The sequence below is a fragment of the Primulina eburnea genome, chromosome 14, assembly GCF_022965805.1.
Source record: "Primulina eburnea isolate SZY01 chromosome 14, ASM2296580v1, whole genome shotgun sequence".
Lineage (NCBI taxonomy): Eukaryota > Viridiplantae > Streptophyta > Magnoliopsida > Lamiales > Gesneriaceae > Primulina > Primulina eburnea.
Genome location: NC_133114.1, coordinates 3909675 through 3932443, shown reverse-complemented (window position 1 = coordinate 3932443; position 22769 = coordinate 3909675). Strand labels below are relative to the sequence as shown.

The window sequence follows — 22769 nt, the reverse complement described above, 5'->3', positions numbered from 1 at the left end:
GAAAAATAATAATTTTGACATAAAAATGATACTATCGTCATGAGTTGGGTGTCAGATCGGAATTCGTCTCACAAAATTGACTCGTGAGACAATTTTTCAAATGTTTTATATAAATATTTTGATTTCCTCCAATATAGTTATTATGACTTCATCTTTTATATAATAAGAATTATTATTATTATTATTAAGGACTAAGGTCCAAATAAGTCTTGTTATGATGATAGATTTGACCTAACTTTATCTTAAAAGTTAATTTAAAGGAGATGATTGTCATCATTTAAGAAACCGGCATTCTAAGCTTATTAACATAAATATCTACGAAATGTAATATTTTATAGAAAATCAAAAAAAAAATTCCCACAACTTAATTAATTTTATTAAATATTGAATAAATTGAATATATTTTTTTTTATGAAAATTTGGATTTTCTTTATTCACAACTTAATTATTTTTCTTAAATTTTATCTTTGTTTTTTTAAATTATCATGAACATGAATTACTATTTTTTGATGGCAAAAACTTATGTGAGACGGTCTCACGGGTATTATTTGTGAGACAGATCTCTTATTTGGGTCACCCATAAAAAAATATTACTTTTTATACTAAGAGTACTATTTTTTATTGTGAATATGGGTATTGTTGACCCGTCTCACAGATTATGATCCGTGAGACGGTCTCACAGGAGACTCACTCTTTTTTGATTGGTTCTGAATCCTATATTTAAAAAAAAGTAGTATTTGCATTTCAAATTATGTTATAATTTTTTTTATTTGTATATAATGTTTTCAAGTAAATAATGTTGATTTAAGAGAAAATTACAATTTTAGTCTTATAAGTTATTCTGCTTTGAGTTTTAGTCTCGTAGTTTGTCAAAGTTTGATTTTTACTAGTAATTTAGTTTTTGTTTTTGTCCATTTTTTTCTTTTACCGAAACCACAAAATTCACCAGATATTGTCTATTTGACACACTGATGCTATTCTACGTGGTTTATGTGACGATAATACAACTTATGTTACAAACACTAAAATATACCTAAACAAAAATAAAATGTAACGACAAACTTTTTTGCTCTCATTTTGAAGTATTGAAGGCTGTTTTTTCTTTATCAAATGAATTTTAAATGTGTGTAATATGAGCTTTATTATCATCATATATGTCGCGTATAATAGAATTAATATCAGATAAACTATATTCAATGAATTTAGTGGTTTCGGAAAAAAGAATTACAAAAACTAAAAAAAAATCTAAGTTATTGTACGAAAATCAAATTTTAATAAGTTACATAACTAAAATCCAAAACATGTCAATATTTTCATACAATTAAATCCCACATGGATGGATTGCGCAGCCGCATGGCCATGATTTGAGATCGGACAGGGTCGAACCTATTGTAAGTATATAGAAAACATAAAATTATATAAATTAATTTTTTTTTTTTATAAAAAGGTCAAATTATTTATATACCTATGCTACGATCCTATATATTTTGATTTTGATATTCAAGCATGCACTCGCACACATAAATAAACAGAATAATTAATCTAATAATTCCTTTATTTGATTTCACTCTATAATTCATTGGAAAATATACTTGAACGAAGATTGATGACAATTTTTATATTATTATTAATACTACAATGTTTAGTCGATTTTTAGGAGAATTCGAATAATAATTATAGTAATAATAATTGAGTTCGATTAATTTGAAATCGGACAGGGTCGAACAAGGTTTCTATTAATCATCTGTTCTATATTCACTGGACACTGAACATGAGATCTTACTCGAGCATTGTTCATTAATTAATTTTTTCAAGATAAATCAAAAGAGAAACCTAAAAGTCACGGAGTTGATCAGGCTACAACTCATTCTTCGGGGAAGTTGAATATCAAGCGAATCTTCTTTAAAGCAAAATGAATGCAGTCTTTTTTGATAATGGTGCACCTTAATCAGAATTTGTCGAGGGATATAAATTCCAGTGATGTAATGTACAAGATTAAGCAAGTAATACGAACTAGTGATTCCTTAATTACAATGAAAGAACCACGGCTACCGATGGATGTGCTAATTGAAGTTTTGATACTTCTCCCATTGAAGTCTCTATTAAAATTCAGGTGTGTTTCTAAAACTTGGCGAGATTTGATCAGCAGCCCTTTGTTCATCGATAGGCACCTGAAATGCGATAGGAAACATAGTGTCCTGCTTGTGAAACTTATCCCAAATCATGTTTTAACACCACAAAGTGGGAAATTAAGTCAGATGCTCTCTTTCCACTATCCTGATTTCCCCGAATTATCGGTCTCACCCGATCTGCGTATCCCAATTCCGAAAGATTTGAACATCCCTTCGTATAATAATCTCTTAAATATCCCAATTCACGGTCCTTGTAATGGTCTTGTCTGCATAGCTGTTGAAGAGTTTGTTTTCTTGTGTAATCCGGCATTGCGGGAATTCAAGTTGTTGCCCCCTCTAAAATTTCCGGAGAATCATACGGCCCATCCCTTAGGATATGGATTTGGGTTTGACCAAATCGGTGGTGTTTACAAGGTTATCCAGATATCGGATGAGCATGACTTACATTACAACCGGGTTGATTTGTACGATTCAGCCTCCAATTCTTGGAAGCAAATCGAAGCAAAAGTGCCTTATATCATTGATTCACTCAGCGTTGGACTCCTCTTTAAAGGTGCTATTCACTGGTATGCCATCACAGATGATCTTGATGATCATCCGTTCGTTCTATGTTTCGACATGAGCTCAGAGGATTTTCAACATTTAGATTTCCATGATAACTTTTCTCCACCTAAATGGTCCCCGGATCTGATGGAGTTAGATGGTAGCCTCGCAATGGCTTGTATCGATTTTTCAATATTTCCGGAAGTGACAAGTGATATAGAGATCTGGGTGATGAAGAAATATGGGAAGAAGGAATCATGGACGAAACACTTTGTTCTTCGCACCTTCTCTCTTATTAGGCCTCTTTTATTTTTGAAGAACGAGTGGTTGGTATTTGAAACCTTCAAGGGTCAACTGGCAGCTTGTACAATCCATGGAAACGGGTTCAAAAAATTTGAGATTTATGGATCCCGTCGTTCGATGAGTGCAGTAATTTACGAGGAGAGAGCTTGATTAGTCTAAAAGATATAATTTCAAACGAGAAGGATTGTTAAAACAGCTCCTTCAGCTCAACAAATCTTAGATATCAAGAATATTTGGGTTCTTTTAGAGTCTTCTTTATTTAAAAATAAAAATTTAAATTTTGTATTACGTAGATGTTAATTTTTATTCCAAAAAAATAAAATTTAAATTATAATATTTGTAATTTTAGAGGTTTTCAAATCAATTGTCAAATCACATTCAAACTTATTTTTAAAACGTGCCTCTCTACAACACTATTACTTCTTCTTCTTTTTTTCAATAAAAGTTTCCGAAAATAAATGTACATATCAATTTTTGGGTCCGATACTATATTTTGTGCTGGTACTGTAAAAATATTTAATATTGAAAATTTTATAACATATTGATGAAATAAAAACCACATATTCCAAAAAAAAAAAAACCATGTACATGTATTTATCAATAAAATAAGAAAAAAAATATATTTTAGATTATATATATTTGTCTATTTGCGATTTTAATTTTCTATATTGTTAATTTTTCACTTTTAGTATATATCTTCCGGAGTTTTATCAATTTTAATTTGATTTTTCATCGAGAGTGATAATTTGACACTACATACATCAGTGTCACGTCGGACAAAAAACTAAAATTGATAAAAAAAATAATAATTATAATTGACTAAAATTTAAATTTGACAACATAAAAACCTTTTTTTTTTTTTTTTTATAGCATGTCAGATCTAATTGGACAAGAGTGGCACCACCATGCTCTTGTATTACTAGGTCTACGACTACTTATACCTCTGATAGCCACATCTGATACGCAGGGGCGTATGAATAGCATGGGCTGGGCTGGGCTCGGCTCAAGCCCAGCCAAGATTTTCATTTTTTTTATATAGTTATAGTTGAGCCCAGCTAAGATTTTCATTTTTTTATATAGTTATAGTGTAGGTCCATCTATTACAAATTTTTTTAAAAAATTAGTTATTTAATTAGGCTTTATTCCTGGGCCGCATCTCCTTTGCCCTATTCTCTTCTTTCCCAATTTTCTCATTCTCCAATCTCCACTTGTCAGGTATCTTTTTAACTCTTTAATTAGTGTTTTTCAAATATAATCTTTCTTGATTTACTGAAGCACCAAATTGCTCCAACTTTTTCTTTGACATATTGTAAACAATAGCAACAAACAGTGGAAAGATCGGTAATAATCAATATTCATCTTTTTATTATTATTTATTTATTATTGGACTATTGGAGGAATTTATGCTAGACAGAATTTGTGTTCATGACAGCTGCTCACATTGTTTTGAGTTTATTGAATCTGGTTTTTTTTATTATTATTTTGGGTTAATTGATTTGTGTTTTCCCCAAGATTATTGTAGTTTCTAGTGTTTTTTGAATATGAGTATGGTCTATTCTGAGTTCAAGATTAAAAACTTGCAATAAATTAATTGTATTCTTTTATGGAATCTTAGCACCATGAATTATCTGTTTAGTGTCTTTGATGTTTGGTGACTCAAAAGATAGATAAAATTGTTTTTTTAATCATATTTTAATTTAAATGAAGAGTATTCTTTCAGGTGAAATAAAATGATGTTTATAGGTTTTTTATTTATAGGTGAATTAAAATGTCAAAAAGAAGCATTACTGATTATTTCATCCAAAAGAACAATGAGCAGTTATCAAAAACTTCAAATGATCCTCTTCCGTCAAGTTCAAGATCTACATTGAAACCAAAAAACTCAAACCTGACAATGAAGTTGCTCTCGATCCATTAGAAGGAAATAATCCATATTATGAGCGTGATCCTTGGGAAACGAATTAGAATATGGGAATATCCATGTGATAAACAAGATGATGTTCGAAGAGAATATGTTGGTATGGGACCATATCAACCTATATATGAATATCCACTTGCTGATTTTAAGCATCAAAAACGTATTTTTCAGTCTTCTTGGTTCGTAAAATTTCCATGGCTTGAGTTTTCTAAAATAAAAGAAAGTGCATTTTGTTTCCCGTGTTATCTTTTTGATGTTCCTTCATCATTTTGTTTCCCATACTAAGTCTTCTTTATGTCATACAGAAAATGTTGTATTGATTTCTAGAATTTTTTTTTATTTTCTAGCCCATCATATTTTGAAATTCTGGCTACGCCCCTGCTGATACGCATAGATATAATCGCACTCTCATAAATATCACAAGTTTTCTTTTTTGTTTCGACACGAGCTCGGATATATTCTTTTTTTATTTTTTATTTTTTTATTTAAAACTTTGACACATATCTTGTTTAAGGAAATGACACTCAGGATAAGAAGTCAAAAATGAGAGTTGAAGTTTTCAATAATTTAAAAGATAGATCACTTCAAAATAATGAACCAATCATTTTTCAAAAAATTCTTTATTTGTAAAATATTAGGTAATTTATTTTTTTTTTAAAAATGAAGGTGTATATGTGTGTCGATCCAATAATTTTCGTTTTTTTAAAAATTAATGAATTTGATCTCTATCTTTTATTTTTTTTGTATGTAGACTAATTTAAAACATAAATCACCTTAAAAATATTTATTTTATGCCTCTTTTGTTGTATTTTTAATCTTTATTTATTTTATTTTAAAATCTTAATGGATGGAAACTTAGGTAGAAAAACCCAATTTCAGATTTTATAGACTTTTCTAAATATTTTTTGAAAAAAAAAACCATTTAAAATTATTAATGAAAAGAGAGAGGCAGCTAGGGTTTAGGGAGGGGAGTGTGTCTCATGTGAGACCGTCTTACGGATCATAATCTGTGAGACTGGTCAACCTTACCCATATTCATAATAAAAAATAATAATCTTAGAATAAAAAGTAATACTCTTTCATGGGTGACCCAAATAAGAGATCTGTCTCACAAATACGACCCGTGAGACCGTCTCACACAAGTTTTTGTCTAGGAAGGGAAGGGGAAATCGATAATAATTAATTGTGATAAAGAAAAAAGTATTTTAAGCACTTTGAACTATAAGAGGCTATATTGTAGAGAATTTAATAAAGAAAGTCATTTTTAAAAGTATTCTAAGTAAATTCACTGAAAAATGGAAATTCATTCAGAATCGCTAAATTGATAGCCATGTCATCATTTTAGTTGGAGATAGTAGTACTGGACTACTGGGTACTTGTGGTCTTGATAATAATTGTTCTAAAATTATTTGTTATTACTATCGTCATCATTATGTATTGTTTTTTTTATTATAAATTTTATTAAGTACTAATAATAATTAATATTTAATTTGATCATATCAGTATGAAAGATATTTTTTTTTGGTCAAATAACTTTACTGTTTTTGGGTTTTAATCAACTAACTTTTTAATTTTTGGTCTCGATGCATTATCGAAACGCCCTATTAATTATTTTAAGTGATAATATGCTCAAAAAGATTTTTTATTGTCAAAATACAAAATTTTTAAACTTCCGTTGCTCATTGGGTGCAAAAAACGACACTTCAACAAAGTTTTTATTATATCTAAGGTTTTTCAAATTGATTGACTAATTTTTAAAAATATTTGACTTTGACAGTTGACTAGAATTTTAAAATCATTGACCGCCTTACCCACCTCCACTGCCTCCGTCGCATGCTCTCTCGCAAGATAATCTTGGATCGCCTATAGAGACCATATTAAACAAAGGCAGGGCAGTCGAAGATTGCCTATTGCCTAAACACTGCCTAGGCGACTGCCTCGACCGTTATTTAGAGCACTGTGATAGTTTATCACACTAAAGTAAAAATAATTACGAACTAAAATAAATAATATAAGTTGTTTAAAGAATATTTTTTTGGGTATTTCTAGCCTAACACATTTATTTATTTATATGATATTTCAAATTTCTATTGAAAATGTTAAATTTTAAAAAAAATTATTTAATTAATGAACTAAGAGATGGGGTTGAAGTGAATAAATATTTTTTAGTTCGTAATTATTTTTCACGTTAGTTTGAATTGATAAACCACCAAAACACGATAAATTGATAAATGTTTTAGAAGAAGACAATCTTTTGATTTTTTTTTTTAAAAATCGAGAATATAATATATCAATATTATTGTCACACAAATATTAAATATCTAAAAAAATTTCTGACAATCATGTTCATCAATTTCACTTGAGAATATCATTTAAAAAAAAAAATTGACCAAAGTTAAAAAATAATACCCCAACTTCCTCTTAGTTCACATATATAATAAAGAAGACAACAGGTAAATTTTCAGCTCCACACTGCATGGATGAAAATTTTAACTATATTTTATGGATAGTATTGATTCTTTATGGATATTAATAGAATTTAATTATATATAAAGCGATTATTGTTACAAATATATTCTTATTATAGATGATTACCTTATTCAGTTAGATTTGAAAGATTGTAATCAACATAAATATGACAAGATAATATTTATAAAGATTTGTATGTTGTAATCTTTCCTTATAAATAGGGTGATTGTGTTCAATGAAAATTGCACTGAGTATTGACTCTTTCTCTTTTTTCTTTTATGAATTCTCTCTACTAATCTCTCTTTCTTTTATGGCTTATAACACGTTATCAGCACGATGCTGTAAAAAACTGATGATGAACATATTTCTCATTCTCTTAATGCTATTGGAATAGCACAACATTCGTGTCGTCAATACTCAATTTTATGATATATTTGTGAATGCTCTGGAAGTAGCACAATTATACTTATTGATATATTGGTGCCCATGAAATATCATGATGTTGATGGCTCTAAAGTAATACAACATGATTTTATATTGATAGAAATTCATGATTAAGAAGATATGATATAAGATTAAATATTGAGAATCTAAAGATATTCATGATTGAGATCTGATAACATATCTAAGATCTATAAATTATATTATTGAAAGATAGATCTATATCAAAGTATATCAACATTTATAAAAAAATATTGATCAAAATATCAAAGATTTGTTGATATTTATGAAGAATATTTATATAAGATCCGAGACTTGACAAGATTCTTGAGGAATATTAATTTAATGCCTTTTTGGTTGAAGGTTTTTTGAGGATCTTATAAACCGAGAAATTGAAGAACCTAAAGGGGGGGTGAATAGGTTCTTTAAGGCCCTTTAGCGTTTTTAAAACGAGTTTGCAAAAATTGCAAGCGGAAGACTTGAGGGACAATCACAAATAAAAATGAATGCGTAAAGTAAGTGCGTAAAATAAATGCGTAGTAAAGTAAATGCGTAAAGTAAAGAGGGATAGAGATGTTTATGGAAGTTCGACGAAGAATCGTCTACGTCTCCCCTTCTCGATGAGGATCGAGGTATCACTATGACGACTTGGCTTTAGGAGCTCCAAGCTAGCTTTTACAACCACGCCTCGATGCGTCTACTTGGCCTTGAGGGCTCCAAGGATAGCCACGAACTTTACAACCCACTCGAGAGTATTACTTTCACTCTTTTTCTACAACTCTTTTGATATTACAACTCTTTTAATCAACGCACACAAGAGATAGTAGAAAGCTTTGTAAGATACAAGAGAGAATGGAGTGGGATGTTTGAGAATGCATCCTCAAAGGCCTATTTATACTAGTCTTGGACGCCAAGGTTCGGATCTTCTGTTTATACTTCAGAACGTCCGATGTGATTGAAATCAATTTGCGTAATTCTGGAATGACTTCGGATCTTCCGTTCTTGACTTCGTAGGGTCCGAACATATGCTTCGGAGGGACCGATCAAACTTCGTTTCTTCTGAACAGTTCTTTTAGACAGTGTATGAACAACTTCGGAAGGTCCGAACTCCAGTTCGTACCGTCCGAACATTCCCGCGTTTCCGGAGATTTGAAATCTTCAACACTTCGTAGCTTCCGATCATGTCCATCGTAGCGTCCGAAATCTACTCAATCAACAGTCAGATCAATTTGTCTCCGGATTGAAGTGATTTGATTGCTTGTGTTCGGAACGTCCGATCCAGTCTTCGGAACGTCCGAACTTGCTCCTCGCAGCTTCCGAACAGCTTCTATTTTGCTTCTGATTGGCACAATTTCGGAACGTCCTAACCAAATTTCGGATCTTCCGAACGTAACCTTGTTCTTAATTTCCTGCATGCCTCAATATAAAACATTAGTACATTTTTAATCCAAGTTTTGGTATCATCAAAACAAAAACTTTGGGATATGTTACAGCATTAAAAACATTAATCTCATCCTCGAGATTTGTATGCGTTTAAGGCGTAACAATCTCCCCCTTTTTGATGATCACAAAACTTGGTTAAAAATTGAGAAACAATAATCAACATAATCTAATGTTATTAAATAGCTCCCCCTTAATCAAATAACAAGTCTAAGAGGTTGAATTAATAGCAATTTTAACCAAATAAATTCTCCCCCTTTTTGCGATAATAAAAAAGACATAAGCATAAAGAGAGACAAATAAACAGGTAAAATATCCACTAATAAATGCAAGTCTTTTATACAATGATGCATAAAGATAAAATAAACAAAAATAACAAAAACATAAGCTAAGAATCCGCATCCTCGAACGATCCGAACACGTTCGGTGGATCCGAAGTGAAACGAAGCATCCGAATAAGGAACGGTGATTCCGAAGTAGCCAAGATGAGGAACACCTAAAATTTAAAATATTTAGCACATAAAAGAATGTTGAGCCATAATTATGGATAAATACAATTAATTTGTATTATCCGACATTATAATGCTCACATTAATAATACTCCCCCTCAATTTAACAAATATGTACGAGAGTATTTGTCCAATGTTTACAACTCAATCATGCCAAGTTCACCACGCAAACGAGTAAAAGTAGATTCATCTAGTGGTTTTGTAAAAATATCAGCAATTTGATTCTTGGTGTCAACATAGTGAAGTTCAACATCATTTTGCTCAATATGATCACGAATAAAATGATGTCGAATGTCAATATGTTTTGTACGAGAATGTTGAACTGGATTCTTTGTTAGACATATGGTGCTTGTATTATCACAAAAGATTGGAATTTTTGAAAAAGTAACACCATAGTCGAGTAATTGATACTTCATCCAAAGAATTTGTGCACAACAACTACCGGCAGCCATATACTCGGCCTCGGTCGTTGAAAGTGCAACACAGTTTTGCTTTTTAGAAAACCATGACACCAAGCAATTTCCCAAAAAGAAACAAGTACCACTAGTGCTCTTTCTATCTACCTTATATCCTCCAAAGTCGGCATCACAGTAAGCTTTTAAATCGAAAAATGAGTTCTTAGAATACCATAATCCGAGATTTGGAGTATTTGAAAGATATTTGAAAATGCGTTTTAAGGCGAATAAGTGTGATTCCTTTGGACATGATTGAAATCGTGCACACAAGCAAACACTAAACATAATGTCAGGTCTACTAGCAGTCACATAGAGTAGGGAGCCAATCATGCTACGAAATAACTTTTGGTCAACAGGTTTAACTCCCTCATCTTTGTCGAGTCTGACTGTCGTGCTCATAGGTGTGGATGAGGCTTTGGAAGACTCCATCCCAAACTTTTTGAGCATCTCCTTGATGTACTTCCCTTGGTTGACAAAGAAACCATCCTTGCATTGCTTGATTTGGAGACCAAGGAAGTAGTTGAGCTCGCCCATCATGCTCATCTCAAAGTGATCCTGCATAAGCTTAGAAAAATCTCTACACAAGTGTTCATTAGTAGCACCAAAAATAATATCATCTACATATATTTGTACTACCAGCAAATCATTATCTTTAGTCAAGGTAAACAAGGTAATATCAACTTTACCCCTACAAAAACCATTAGACAGCAAGAAAGCAGACAATTTCTCATACCAAGCTCTAGGAGCTTGTTTCAAACCATACAAAGCCTTATCAAGTTTATACACATAATCAGATAAGTGCACATCTTCAAAACCAACAGGTTGCTCAACATACACTTCTTCTTTCAAATCACCATTAAGAAAAGCACTTTTAACATCCATTTGAAACAATTTAAAGTCTCTAGAGCAAGCAAAAGCAAGTAGCATGCGAATGGATTCTAGTCTAGCAACAGGGGCATAAGTCTCATCATAATCAATTCCCTCTTCTTGACTATATCCTTTAGCTACTAGCCTAGCTTTATTTCTAGTGATTGTACCATGCTCATCTAACTTGTTCCTAAATACCCGTTTAGTTCCTATGACAGGTCTATCAGTGGGTCTAGGTACAAGATTCCAAACTTTATTCCTTCTAAATTCATTTAGTTCATCTTGCATAGCAATAATCCAAGAATCATCAAGTAAAGCTTCTTCTATGTTCTTAGGCTCTATGTGAGAAAGAAAAGCAAGATAATTGCACATATTAGAGGAGCGAGTAGATACTCCCTTCGATGGGCTACCAATGATGAGGTCCATGGGATGATCCTTGTGCGTAGTCCACTCCTTCGGAAGAGGTGCGTCCTCTTGATCTTTAGGAACATCATCTAGGCTTGTGGACTCCAACTCTTCGCCAAGGATATCTATATCATCATCATCAGAAACAACAGGTCTAGGCAAGCAAGGGTTAGTTTCATCAAATATGACATGAATAGATTCTTCAACTAGTAAAGTGCGTTTATTAAAGACTCTATATGCTTTGCTAGAAGTAGAGTAACCAAGAAAGATACCTTTGTCCGATTTAGCATCGAACTTACCCAGGTTGTCCTTACCATTGTTGTGGATGAAGCATTTTGATCCAAAAGCGCGGAAGTAAGAAATGTTAGGCTTTCTCCCTCTCCATAGTTCGTATGGAGTTTTCTTGAGAATTGGCCTTATTGATACGCGATTGATGATGTAACAAGCAGAACTCATCGCTTCAGCCCAAAAATATTTTGGTAGAGAATGCTCACATAGCATGGTCCTTGCAATCTCTACTAGGGTCCTATTCTTCCTCTCAACGACACCGTTTTGTTGAGGAGTTCTAGGACAAGAAAAGTTGTGACCAATGCCTTTGCTTTGACAAAAAATTGAAAAATTTTCATTTTGAAATTCCGTTCCGTGGTCACTACGGATTTGTTTGATCAAAAGATTTTTCTCATTTTCAACCTTTTTGACAAAAATTTTGAAATGATCAAAGGCATCACTTTTGTGGGCTAAAAACAATGTCCAAGTAAAACGTGAAAAATCATCCACAATGACAAAAGCATAGGATTTACCTCCTAGACTAGTTGTCCTCGAGGGACCACATAAATCTAGGTGAAGTAATTCAAGGGGCATAGAAGTGGATACAAAATTTTTATTTTTGAAAGATTCCTTTGTGTGTTTACCAAGTTGACAAGCATCACAAAAAGAATCTAATTTTAAATTCAGCTTTGGCATTCCGGAAACTAGGTCAAGTTTTAAAAGTTTTTCTATGGTGCTCATCCCAACATGACCAAGTCGTCTATGCCAAAGAATGTTGTCATCAACATTTAATGTTACAAGGCTTTTTATTTTTGAAAAAGATGAAATCTTTAAATCGACCTTGTAAACATTTTCACTTCTATAACCTTTGAAACTAATGGATTTGTCAGTTGTGAGTGATACAGTGCAATCGTGTGATGTGAATTTGACTTCATAACCCCTATCGCACAATTGACTAATGCTTAGGAGGTTATGTTTAAGTTCTTTCACAAGAAGTACATCATCAATAATAGTAGAGTTAGATATACCTATTGAGCCGATGCCTTCTATGATCCTTTTGCTGTTGTCTCCAAAGGTCACCGATCCCTTTTCTTTTGGTCGAATGGATTGTAGCAGCTTCTTTTCTCCCGTCATGTGTCGAGAGCATCCACTGTCAAGATACCAAGTGCTCGATAACTTGTCTCCCCTTTGTCCCTATAAGATTGAGATACAATTTGATAGTTGGTACCCGTTTCTTTGGGTCCTTTGAGTTTAGTAGTAGTTGGGGATTTGGGGATCCATTTCCAATAACTATTCTTATTGTGTTGGTGTCTAAGTTTCTTGCATTTAGGTCTTATGTGGCCTATCTTACAACAGTAAGTGCATGTTGGTGGTGTTCTTAGTTTTGCCTTTGCGATAAGACTAGCGAAGTTGACTGATTTCTTTTCATATCCTAGACCTCCTTTGTCGAAGTTACACCTTTGCATGCTCAAGAGGTTTTCTAGTTTACCGCTACTCACATTGAACTTGTTGAAGGCTTTCTCTAAGTCTCTTAGGTTTGTCTTGAGCCTAGTGTTGTCATGCATCCTAGCTTCTAGTTCAGTTTTAAGTTGCTTATTCTCATTTCTAAGTGACTTAGCCTTATTGTACATACTAGTGTAAGCGGAGAGTAATTCATCGTAAGAGGGTACCTCGTCGTCATCCGAGTCGGTCAGATGATCTTCCTTTGCCATGAAGCATAGGGTAGACTCCTCTTCGTTGTCGCTGTCGCTCCACATGGCTAGAAGGGCCTTCTTCTTGTCTTTGCCGGCCTTCTTCTTGGAGGGACACTCGTTTGCATAGTGACCCTTTTGTTGACAGTTGTAGCAGGTCACTTCCTTCTCAATCTTTTTGTCCTTCTTGTTGAAGTTGGAACTCCGCATGAATCTTTTGAACTTTCTAGTGAGGAGTGTCATTTCTTCATCGTCGCTATCTTCAAGTTGACTGGTCAAGGCGATCCCTTTCGCCTTTACTTTGTCGTCATCTTTCTTTGTCTCCTTCCGGGTAGATACTTCAAGTTCATGGGTCTTTAGGGTCCCATGAAGTTGATCAAGGTCGTAGGATGCCGCATCTCCCTTGTTGGATTCAATGATAGCCGTGCGCTTTGCATCCCATTCCGCCGGTAGTGCTCGAAGGGCTCTCCTCCACACTTGTTTAGTTGGGTAGTTCTCACCAAGTTGGGCAAGCTCATTGATGATTTGGGTGAGCCGCCGGAACATGGTGTCGATATCCTCCTTGGGTTCCATCTCAAAGGTCTCGTACTTGAGTTGGAGAAGATCTATCTTCGTTTCTTTGACTTGATTGGTTCCTTCGTGGCAAATCTCCAATTTGTCCCAAATCTCTTTGGCGGAGGTGCAAGCCTAGATTCGGTTGTATTCATTCATATCTAGGGAACAATGAAGAATATTCATAGCTTTAGCATTTTGAGAGATAAGTTTCATATCGTCCTTGGTGAAGTCATCCATTCCCTTAGGAATTTCCTTATCATCCACCGTTTTCATGGGGATATAGGGACCTTTCACCGTTATTTTCCAAAGGTCGTAATCGACGGATTGGATGTATAGAGATATTCTATTCTTCCAATATCCGTAATTGGTACCATTGAAAAGAGGGGGACGATTTGTGGATTGTCCTTGGGCATACTCGCTTGCTAGATTGGCTATTTTAAAAGATTTTGAAAAACTAGGCTCTGATACCACTTGAAGAACCTAAAGGGGGGGTGAATAGGTTCTTTAAGGCCCTTTAGCGTTTTTAAAACGAGTTTGCAAAAATTGCAAGCGGAAGACTTGAGGGACAATCACAAATAAAAATGAATGCGTAAAGTAAGTGCGTAAAATAAATGCGTAGTAAAGTAAATGCGTAAAGTAAAGAGGGATAGAGATGTTTATGGAAGTTCGACGAAGAATCGTCTACGTCTCCCCTTCTCGATGAGGATCGAGGTATCACTATGACGACTTGGCTTTAGGAGCTCCAAGCTAGCTTTTACAACCACGCCTCGATGCGTCTACTTGGCCTTGAGGGCTCCAAGGATAGCCACGAACTTTACAACCCACTCGAGAGTATTACTTTCACTCTTTTTCTACAACTCTTTTGATATTACAACTCTTTTAATCAACGCACACAAGAGATAGTAGAAAGCTTTGTAAGATACAAGAGAGAATGGAGTGGGATGTTTGAGAATGCATCCTCAAAGGCCTATTTATACTAGTCTTGGACGCCAAGGTTCGGATCTTCTGTTTATACTTCAGAACGTCCGATGTGATTGAAATCAATTTGCGTAATTCTGGAATGACTTCGGATCTTCCGTTCTTGACTTCGTAGGGTCCGAACATATGCTTCGGAGGGACCGATCAAACTTCGTTTCTTCTGAACAGTTCTTTTAGACAGTGTATGAACAACTTCGGAAGGTCCGAACTCCAGTTCGTACCGTCCGAACATTCCCGCGTTTCCGGAGATTTGAAATCTTCAACACTTCGTAGCTTCCGATCATGTCCATCGTAGCGTCCGAAATCTACTCAATCAACAGTCAGATCAATTTGTCTCCGGATTGAAGTGATTTGATTGCTTGTGTTCGGAACGTCCGATCCAGTCTTCGGAACGTCCGAACTTGCTCCTCGCAGCTTCCGAACAGCTTCTATTTTGCTTCTGATTGGCACAATTTCGGAACGTCCTAACCAAATTTCGGATCTTCCGAACGTAACCTTGTTCTTAATTTCCTGCATGCCTCAATATAAAACATTAGTACATTTTTAATCCAAGTTTTGGTATCATCAAAACAAAAACTTTGGGATATGTTACAGCATTAAAAACATTAATCTCATCCTCGAGATTTGTATGCGTTTAAGGCGTAACAATCTCCCCCTTTTTGATGATCACAAAACTTGGTTAAAAATTGAGAAACAATAATCAACATAATCTAATGTTATTAAATAGCTCCCCCTTAATCAAATAACAAGTCTAAGAGGTTGAATTAATAGCAATTTTAACCAAATAAATTCTCCCCCTTTTTGCGATAATAAAAAAGACATAAGCATAAAGAGAGACAAATAAACAGGTAAAATATCCACTAATAAATGCAAGTCTTTTATACAATGATGCATAAAGATAAAATAAACAAAAATAACAAAAACATAAGCTAAGAATCCGCATCCTCGAACGATCCGAACACGTTCGGTGGATCCGAAGTGAAACGAAGCATCCGAATAAGGAACGGTGATTCCGAAGTAGCCAAGATGAGGAACACCTAAAATTTAAAATATTTAGCACATAAAAGAATGTTGAACCATAATTATGGATAAATACAATTAATTTGTATTATCCGACATTATAATGCTCACATTAATAATACTCCCCCTCAATTTAACAAATATGTACGAGAGTATTTGTCCAATGTTTACAACTCAATCATGCCAAGTTCACCACGAAAACGAGTAAAAGTAGATTCATCTAGTGGTTTTGTAAAAATATCAGCAATTTGATTCTTGGTGTCAACATAGTGAAGTTCAACATCATTTTGCTCAATGTGATCACGAATAAAATGATGTCGAATGTCAATATGTTTTGTACGAGAATGTTGAACTGGATTCTTTGTTAGACATATGGTGCTTGTATTATCACAAAAGATTGGAATTTTTGAAAAAGTAACACCATAGTCGAGTAATTGATACTTCATCCAAAGAATTTGTGCACAACAACTACCGGCAGCCATATACTCGGCCTCGGTCGTTGAAAGTGCAACACAGTTTTGCTTTTTAGAAAACCATGACACCAAGCAATTTCCCAAAAAGAAACAAGTACCACTAGTGCTCTTTCTATCTACCTTATATCCTCCAAAGCCGGCATCACAGTAAGCTTTTAAATCGAAAAATGAGTTCTTAGAATACCATAATCCGAGATTTGGAGTATTTGAAAGATATTTGAAAATGCGTTTTAAGGCGAATAAGTGTGATTCCTTTGGACATGATTGAAATCGTGCACACAAGCAAACACTAAACATAATGTCAGGTCTACTAGCAGTCGCATAGAGCAGGGAGCCAATCATGCTACGAAATAACTTTTGGTCAACAGGTTTACCTCCCTCATCTTTGTCGAGTCTGACTGTCGAGTCTAATATCTATCAAAATAAAATGCATGATTTATTATTAGTCACTATTTTATTATTTGTAGTGACTTCATGTTCAATGATGAACTGCATATGCTATTTGATAAAATATATATGAGTATGTGGTAGTGAGACCACAATGTTTGAAAGAGAATATATGGCAGTGAGATCACAACGTTATCAATTGAAAAAGAAAATAAATTATAAATCCAATGAATATATAATCACTGTGTATATTAAATATTGACAATTATAATAGTCTATGCACTATCATGGCAGTGAATTGAGCTTTGAACATTCACGTATTTCTCATCCATTGTCACTGATTTTTAATTCCATGTTTCATTGCATTACTCCCTAACATGCCTTGAATTTTTATAGTGAATTAGTAGATTCAACTAAATTTTGAAAAATTCTAGCATGTATTTATTTTGATTCACATAAATTATTTTGTGACATAAACAATTTAAATTTTTTGAACTTATTCGATCAATATATTTCATGAAATATTACATTATTTATTATGCAATTGAGTTGATCTCATGTGAGACCGTCTCACGGATCATAATATGCGAGACGGGTCGACCCTACCTATATTCACAATAAAAAGTAATACTCTTAGCATAAAAAATAATACTTTTTCATGGATAGTCCAAATAAGAGATCCGTATCATAAATACGACCCGTGAGACCGTCTGTTGAGGATCGGGTTGAGTTTAAAAGGGGGGGGGGTTGAATAAACTCAACGGCCAACTTATAAATTCTTTCGAATTTATGTGCTAAAATCCTGTTAGAGATTTTAACAATTCTTGTTCAAGTATAAAGACCAGCAGATCACAAGATAATGTGCGGAAAACGATCTGTTGGTTTAGAGGGTGAAAAATAATAAAACCGAAAAGCAGTAGATAACACAAGGTTTGTTTCTGGAAGTTCGTAGATAAATCTTCTACGTCTCCCCTTCTTCTGTTTCCAGAAAGTATCACTAAAAGACTTTGGTGAATACAGCACAACAATTGTATGCACCCACTTAAATAGGACTTACCCTTCGCCCATTGAAACTCTTAGCTTTACAACTTAACTTCTTGAATAATCTTAAGTTCTAGAAAAGAATCTTTTCCAGTTACAAGTTCTTCTATCAATAAATTGATGAAATGAATAGCTTAAGAAGATATAACTGAAGTAGCTAGCACAATATGATCTCAGTGATCAATAGTATGCAATGAAGCATGTGCTGCCTTTTTTTTGTATTGAGCTCTTTTGATAGTTGAGAGTTCTAACAATTGCTCGAATTCAGATTTTTTTTGTTCAACACTTTGTTGTTGTTGTATGTCGTTGTTGTTGTCTTCACAAAATCCTTCATCTGCATATATAGGCTCTATTCAACGTTCAAAAACTGAACGGCTCTTTCTTTTTGGTGATTCAGCCTTATTACTTAAAATGGACCCTGCAAAATACATTAAAAGTAATCAGTCTTAGTTCATACCAAAAATGGTATACTGTCTTAAATGCTCTTGTATAGCATTTATTGGCATTTAATGAAGCAATAAATGCTGGTATCACGTTAATAGATCAACGGTAATATTTTAGAGACTTTGAGATACGCAAGATTTTGTTAGTGTATATTTCGAATTTTGTATCCTTCTTATTCTGGTTTAGCTAAGAAATTATTTAAGCAGTACTTGATAAATACTGCTACTGGTTTTAGCTGCTACTGATTTCTAGCATGATTTAAGTACTTCTGGTTTACAACATCTACTAGTTCTACTGGTTTTGTACTAATCCAACATCTACTGGTTCTACTGGTTTTGTATCTACTGGTTCTACTGGTTTTGTACTAATCCAACATCTACTGGTTTTTCCTTAGCATTTCCACAATAAATTTAATTCTAACAATTTCTCCCTTTGTGGTGATGCCAAAACCTAGATGTTCTGTGTTAGTAAAATAGAGATAAGAGCCGATTAGATAAACAAAACAGTTTATGTCCAGAGAATCATATAAAAAAATAACACAAATAAAAATCAGTTCGTTCCAATATCCCTGAAAGTAGCTTCATCTGGATTTTGATCCCTTCCAGTTGGTCTGCTGCTACTTGTTCCAGTTCTATCTTCTTCCCCCTTTTTGGCATCATCAATAAGAACCCTAGCAAGTAATTCGTCCATTCGCTCAGATAAGTCGTGAATGCCATTTGTCAGCATCTCCAGATAAGGAGTCTGAATGGAAACTCTATCATTAATAGCAGTGAGTGTTTGAGACTGAGAGTCAATTTTGGCATCCATCAGGTCCATGGTGGTGGAGATTGATCGAAACATTTCATCATGCTCGGTGATCCTGGTAAGTAAATCAGACTGACCAAGCGCGATCTGACCGTAACTTCTGGATATGGCCTGTCGAAAGACGATGCTCTCAGCATACATTTTACTCAGAGATTCCGCAGTGGTCTGTATTTCTTTAGACATGCGGTCTCAGAAGAATTTAGCATCAGAAGTTTCGGCGGCATATTCATAAGATGTTCGCTTGACTAAGTCTGAAAGATTTTCAAGATCCCTTTGGAGAGCATCAATGTGGAATTATAGATTAAATGGTTCCACTTCTGGGGAAGGAGTCCTTGCTAGTATTCTTCGTTTAATATCCTCCATTCGGGCAATGCGCTCAGGAGATTGTGAAGAAGGATCAGAGGATGGTGCAGCTTCTGCTTGAGTTGTATCAGTTGGTTCGGGTTCAGCAGAAGGTCCTACTGAAGCAATAGACTGTTCTGTTGGCCCTTCGTCTTGTTGCTGCAAATCAGCAGCAGGTACGATTACTGCTTGTGTCTCAACAGCAGAGGGTGAAGTATGCAACAAAGTTGCCATCTCAGCTTGGTGAGCTTCTGAAAAATGCTCAAGTGCTGGAAGAGACAATGAAGTAGTAGGCATAGCAGTAGCACTAGCAGCAGCAGTTGCAATAGCAGTAGCAGATTCTGGAGAAGGATCAGTAGTAGTAGGGATAGCGGGAAGCAATTCATTTTGTGCTGTTTGGGTCGGCACAAGCGATTGTATTACCTCATCAACAGAGGCCAGTTCATGTACAGAGATCAGAGACGAAGACTGAGTAGGAGCTTCTACTGGTACAGGAGTACTAGAGACCTTGACTTCAGGAGAAGCTTTGGTCGGTTCCTCAACTGTCTGATTCTTCAAACTTGCAGAGACAGATGTGAGACTGAGCTTTGGAGGCCGAGAAAAGGCCTTTTCTTTATTGGCAACTTGTTCAGAAAGAATTGTCAGCTGTTCCGACAGAATTTGAATAACATTCTGGTCATGAAAAGCAGTAGGGCTAGAAGAATCAAAATTAGACTTTAAGGTCTCCAGAACAGTGCCCATCTTCTGCATTTTCAACTTTTCCAGAATGTAATTGCGACGATTTATAGCTTCTATCACATTTCGTGTCTCGGAAGCATCAAAAACATTTTTCTCATTGGCTACAGTTTGAGCATAAACACCAGTAGTTTTCAGAAATGTGATTGGGTGGAAAACTCGTACCTTAAGCCATTCGTCAAAAAATTTCATATCTTCTCTGGTTGAGATCTCAACTTCTTCCAGATGAAGATTTATTTTTGTTTGGATTGAGGAGGGAGCCGCGATTGATTCAACCAACTCAGTGATCTTACCTTTCCCTTTTCCAGAAGAGGCAGAGACTACTGGTTTAAAAGCAGACGAACCAGTAGCTGATTCTCGAATGTTCAAACTAGAAGTTGGTCTGAAGCTATGAGCAGGTGAAGGCCCTGATTCAGTAGGTTTGGTTTTGGTGGATGAAACAACAGATGGAAAAACTTGGAGGAGAGGAACATTCTCCAGTGCAGAAAGAGCTGCTGTTTTCTTGATGCGGATGGTTGTGCGAGATTTCTTCTTAGCTGGGGTAGGAGGCGGTGAAGCTTGCTGAGTGGGTGCTGCTGATTCTCCAGATTCTGTTTTGTCAGAATCAGACAAGACCACAACTCTTTTTCGTTTAATTATCTTCTGCCCCTCAATTTGAGATTCTCCAATCTCCTTCTTAATGGCCACAAATTCACCAACGTTTGGCTTTGGCCTTAAAGCAAGCACGCTATCAGCATCAGTCATTGTTACCGAAGAGCCATCCTCTTCTGCTGTTCCTGGAAAACCAGCATCTTTCAACATTGTACTGATTTGTAAAGCAAATCCAGTACTTTTCCTGAGAATCATATCCTTCATCGTGCGAAACAGAAAACGCCCCCAATCCACTTTCTTTTCTGATGTGATGGCCGCCATCACTTGAACCTTTTCTTTTGTTAGTTTGTCAAAGGTTCCGGCCTTAACTAACAAGGCTTTTGCTACTATATCAGCGAGTACCTGGTACTCAATTTTCAGTAGCTTTTTGAAGCAAGAAGGTGAAAGTTCTTCTCCTGTGGCTGAAAAATTTGTCAAGGCGATGGACATGTCTTCTTTTGAAATGTCCGAGAGCTCGGAAAGGCCATAAATTGGTAGAAATAAAGTGGAACCCAGAAGTCCAGCATCAATAGAGATCGATGCATCTCCCTGTGTATAGGTAATATTGCCGTCCACAACTTCTGCTTTGGCATAGAAATCCAGAAGAACAGACTTGTAGATACCAGTAGGCGTTTCCAGGAATTTTCGAAGCCCAGACTTCTCCAATGATTTGAACATCTTGACAAGATTCTCATCCTTAATAGTGAGAACAGAAGCAAAATTCACCGGATAAGCATTCAGTGTATATGCTGCGGCCATTTCTAAATTTCAAAGAGAGTAAGAGTATGTTAGCAGTAGATGCGAGAGAGAGCAGTAGAGACGAGGAAATAATCTGAGTTCGTAAAGCGTAGTAAAAGAAAATGAACTGGTTAAATCAAAATATACAGCCGTCAATGAACATAGGGATACGTGTCAATATGTTAGAAGAGAGAGACAAAAATGTCAGTTACTCTACTCATTTCAAAATATTTTTAAAAAAATTGGCGGGCTGTCCGAGGCAGTTGCTAAATAAATGAAAAACAGAAGCTGATTTGGCATTTTATGATAACATTTACTGGAAGTGGATAAGGTGCTGAAACAAATGCAGCACTTCAGCAACTTCTAGTAGGTATACTGTTTTATCGAAAAGGCAAATCAGTTTCTAATATAAATGCCATAAAGATGTTCCCCCTCAATTAATGCAAAAGTAATGGATTTTAAATACTAAATGACTCTTGGCAATCTTTCAATTTAAACCGTTGAATTTGAACAGTTGCAAGGATCCTTATCTCCTTTGAATATTACTATAAATACCTGCAAGGGTTAAACACGGTTAAGTAAACAAAAAAATCAAATGAAAGAAGAGGTAACAACTGATCCAGAAGCAGTAGCAAGAATGTTCAGAAGACAGCTTGCTGTGATTTCTAAGAAGATGTTGGAAGAATTCGTTCTGCACATGATGATCCTTGGATCATACTTCTGGAGTTGTAATATTAACAATAAAAAAGATTGTTTGCTTTCATTGAGATTGATATGTAGCATCGATCCTTTCCAGAAGCATGCTAATGCAATAAGAGAGTGCTGGTTGATCGATAATACTGATATCTCCAGTGGTACTCCTGTAAGCCTTTTTCCAATACATTAGTGCTGACAAGACCCAAGCTTGCTTGAATATTTTTCGAAGAAGACTATCTTTTTCCTGCTGAAGATACTACGATCTGCTGATATTACTGAATGCAAAAGTTTAATGTAAAGTTTCTGATTAAAGAGCATTTATGGATCTACTGCTTTTTACTTCTGCATCGTTTAATGTACTGGAATGGTTTCTAATAAAATTTCAGTTTAAGTACTTGATATTCCTTTCTGCTTTTCTGCAAATAACTTACTGTTAGCTAAATAAGATAAATAATTGATGAATAATGGATTAAATTCAGAAGAAGA

The 22769-nt window shown here is 34.7% G+C and overlaps 1 protein-coding gene across 1 annotated transcript; it reads left to right on the top strand.

Moving 5' to 3' along the window:
* The first annotated feature begins 1877 nt into the window (after positions 1-1877).
* Positions 1878-3177, top strand: LOC140812614 (F-box/kelch-repeat protein At3g23880-like). Its single transcript, XM_073170927.1, has one exon. The coding sequence runs from the start codon at positions 1917-1919 to the stop codon at positions 3126-3128; it is 1212 nt and encodes a 403-aa protein (XP_073027028.1). The 5' UTR covers positions 1878-1916; the 3' UTR covers positions 3129-3177.
* Positions 3178-22769: the final 19592 nt, after the last annotated feature.